The sequence below is a fragment of the Mercurialis annua genome, linkage group LG7 (assembly GCF_937616625.2).
Source record: "Mercurialis annua linkage group LG7, ddMerAnnu1.2, whole genome shotgun sequence".
In the NCBI taxonomy this organism is placed as follows: Eukaryota; Viridiplantae; Streptophyta; class Magnoliopsida; order Malpighiales; family Euphorbiaceae; genus Mercurialis; species Mercurialis annua.
In genome coordinates, this window is record NC_065576.1 from 48,499,045 (window position 1) to 48,502,073 (window position 3,029).

At 43.5% G+C, this 3,029-nt stretch overlaps 1 protein-coding gene across 1 annotated transcript; it reads right to left on the minus strand.

The window, feature by feature from the left end:
* Positions 1-1,505: 1,505 nt before the first annotated feature.
* On the minus strand, positions 1,506-2,795 carry LOC126657287 (uncharacterized). The gene is made up of 2 exons (XM_056106485.1): positions 2,154-2,795; positions 1,506-2,074 (listed from the first exon to the last, which is right to left on the minus strand). The coding sequence occupies exons 1-2, from the start codon at positions 2,733-2,735 to the stop codon at positions 1,598-1,600; spliced, it is 1,059 nt and encodes a 352-aa protein (XP_055962460.1). The 5' UTR covers positions 2,736-2,795; the 3' UTR covers positions 1,506-1,597.
* Between the last annotated feature and the right edge of the window lie 234 nt (positions 2,796-3,029).

Sequence of the window (3,029 nt, forward strand, 5' to 3'; positions counted from 1 at the left end):
AGATACGATCCCAGAGATGACGAGAATAACTTCACTCCGCTAAACACCAGCCGAACCAATGTCCTCATGTGGATCAAAGAAAACGTCAAAAACGTGGTATGGCCACCAAAGATGAAAGCAGAGATAAGAGACACTAGAAAGTACTGCAAATTTCACGACGATTACGGACATGAAACGGATACCTGCAGGGACTTGAAGGTCGAGATCGAAAGAATGATCGACACAGGCGAGCTGAGGAAATTTGTGGCCCGAAAAGAGAAGAGCAATGACAAGGGAGAAAAAAGAAATAGAGAAGACAAGCCGAAAGAAAAGGAAGACGAGCGCCCATCCAAAATTCTGGGAACCATACACATGATTAACGGAGGAGGGCATAGCAGCTCCACGATCAGGAGGAAGCAAAGGAAGGAAGTAATGAACATACGAGAAACTCACATGCCGCCAGTGATCTTCGATGTAGAAGATTATGAACACGTCAAAGCACCCCACAACGATGCTTTGGTAGTGACTACCATCATTGAAAATTGGAACATGGAGCGGATCCTAATCGACGAAGGAAGCGCGGTAAACCTGATGACAAACGCAGCATACAAAATGCTGGGAGGAACAGCGTCAAGGCTACGCCGAGTCCCAATTCCGCTATCAGGACTCGGCGGCCCCTCCATCACTCCACTGGGAGCAGTCACCTTGGAAGTAATAATCGGCCCAGAAAGAGGAATAAATAAGAAAATCATGTCACTATTCAACATAGTGGACATGGAACTGACATACAATGCCATCCTAGGAAGGCCTTTCCTCCATGATTCGGCAGCAGTAACCAGCATAAGAGCGTTGGCAATGAAAGTACCAACCGAAAAGGGAGTAGTGACGCTGAGAGGAGACCAAGGAATAGCCAAGAAGTGCTATGACGAGTCAGTGGTGGATCTCCAAGAAAACAAGACCGAAAAGAAGGAAGAATAGGAATGAAAAAAGACCCATCATCGGTAACGACTTTCCGTCTTACCAGATGGCGTCAAATCTATCTTTAATGTTTTGTATGCCATCTTTTTATCAATAAAAATTCAATTTCGCTACCATCTGATTAGCCAGACGAACCAATAAAGAAATAAAAATCAAGAACAGCCACGAATGATTAAATCAAAGACGAAAGAAGAAAAAATAAATTAAAGATCAAATTCAAGAAAAGCTAAAAGCCAAGAAAATGAGTTTAAATTAACTCAAGGCAAAATCGCCGAACTAGGCAAATCGCCACGAAAGGCTAAGAGCCAAGAAAAGGAGTTTAAATTAACTCAAAGCAAAATCGCCGAACCAGGCAAATCGCCACAAAAGGCTAAAAATGAGTTTAGATTAACTCAGAAAAGGCAAATCGCCAAAAAAGAGTTTAGATTAACTCGAAACAAAAAAAAAAAAAAAGAGTTTAGATTAACTCTACAAAAAGCAACGCCAAGAACAGGGTTTAGAATAACCCTCGAGGCAAGACAAGTACATAAAAATAAGGCGAAAGCACATTTCGAAGAAACACGAAGAAAATATATTCATAAATTGCGAATTACAAAAAGCAAAATTAGTACATCAGCAAATACAATCAAAAGATAAACTACTAGACACGGTCTTTAGACATCTTGACAAGAAGATCACGAGCGATGGCTTGGGGATCCAACCCGTTAACCCCAGAAAGATCAATATCAGGATTTTGCTCTAGAAGCTTCCTCCCAATCGCAAGACGATACTCGCTTATCAAAGCAGAGTAAAAAGCTTTCGTATCTAGCAGACGGATATGAAGACTCTCAACCTCCGATCTTAGACTGTCCCTCTCCCCACCAACGAGGGAATTGATTCGAATGAGCTCCTCAATCTCTTGAGTCAAGTCATCAGTTTTCTTCTCGATCACTTTAACTTGGCGATCATTAATCGCATCCTGCGCCTTAAGCTGCGCCAGAAGGGAATCATGCTCTTCCAAAGAAGCCTTCAATTTGGCTCTTTCAGACTCGGAAGTCGCCAAAAGAGAGGACAGACGCTCAACCTCCTCCTCGGCACACTGTCGGCGGTCGTTCAATACCAGAACAGATTGAAGAGCCTACAAGCACCGAAAATAAACAAATAAGGAAACAATTGAATACAAAAAACATATAATATTCAAGAAAGAAAGCACTTACAGAGAAACCATGAAAACAAGCCAGATCGGAAAGCTCTTGACCCGGCCTACCACAAAACCACGTGACATCAGCAGGAATCGCCAAAGTCCGGATATATTCCGCTAGCACTCTCGGATTCAGCAAACTGGCAGGATCCTGACCTTCGACCCACTGAACCAAGTCTGGAGCAGAAGAAGAGCTTCCAGGAAAACTCTCCCTTGTTGGAGAACCATCGCCAACTCGACGTCTTTTTCTAGACGGAGAATCCGGGTCTCGACCTAGAGAAATCTCTCCCGAATCAGCAACAACAGGCCCCTCTGAGGCCACACCCCCAACTCCCCCCGAGACGATAGATGATGATAGAGGGGGAAGTAGTGACGGAACCGCCTCGTCACCTACTGGATCAGCCGATCCATCATCATCATCTACAATAATAATCTCAGGCAACGCCATCTCGGCAGGAGCTATGGGAACATCAACAGGAGCCCCATCCACGTCAATGTCGCCAGGAATAATGTTGGCAATAGGAACGTCAGGACCACCCATCGGAACGTCCAAATCTACTTGAAATCCGGAAAGGAAATCGTCAGAAGAAGAAGACATCCTACAAAAGAAACATTAAAAAGAACTTAAGCAAACTAATATACCTTGAACAAAAGAGTAGCAAAGATCCGCAGAGCCTCGAGGAGGATCCTCCAAAGGAAGCCATCGACGCCGAAGATGACTATTGACCAAGACATCTAAAATAGGACGCGATTCAACACTACAGGAAGATATGTCGAAAGCAAGTTTTGACTCGGATAAACTTAAAGGAGAAGAACAGCTCCGAACTGGATGAGAAGAAAAACCATCCGAAAAATGAAGAAAAGCAAATTTATGGTAGACAATAAAGAAACG

What these genes read in the sequence shown, in the direction of transcription:
- LOC126657287 (XM_056106485.1), bottom strand. Translation starts at nt 2,735, where the DNA reads ATGTCTTCTTCTTCTGACGATTTCCTTTCCGGATTTCAAGTAGATTTG. An exon ending in CTTGTTTTCATGGTTTCTCT is followed by an intron (nt 2,075 to 2,153) that starts GTAAGTGCTTTC and finishes CGGTGCTTGTAG; the next exon opens with GCTCTTCAATCTGTTCTGGT.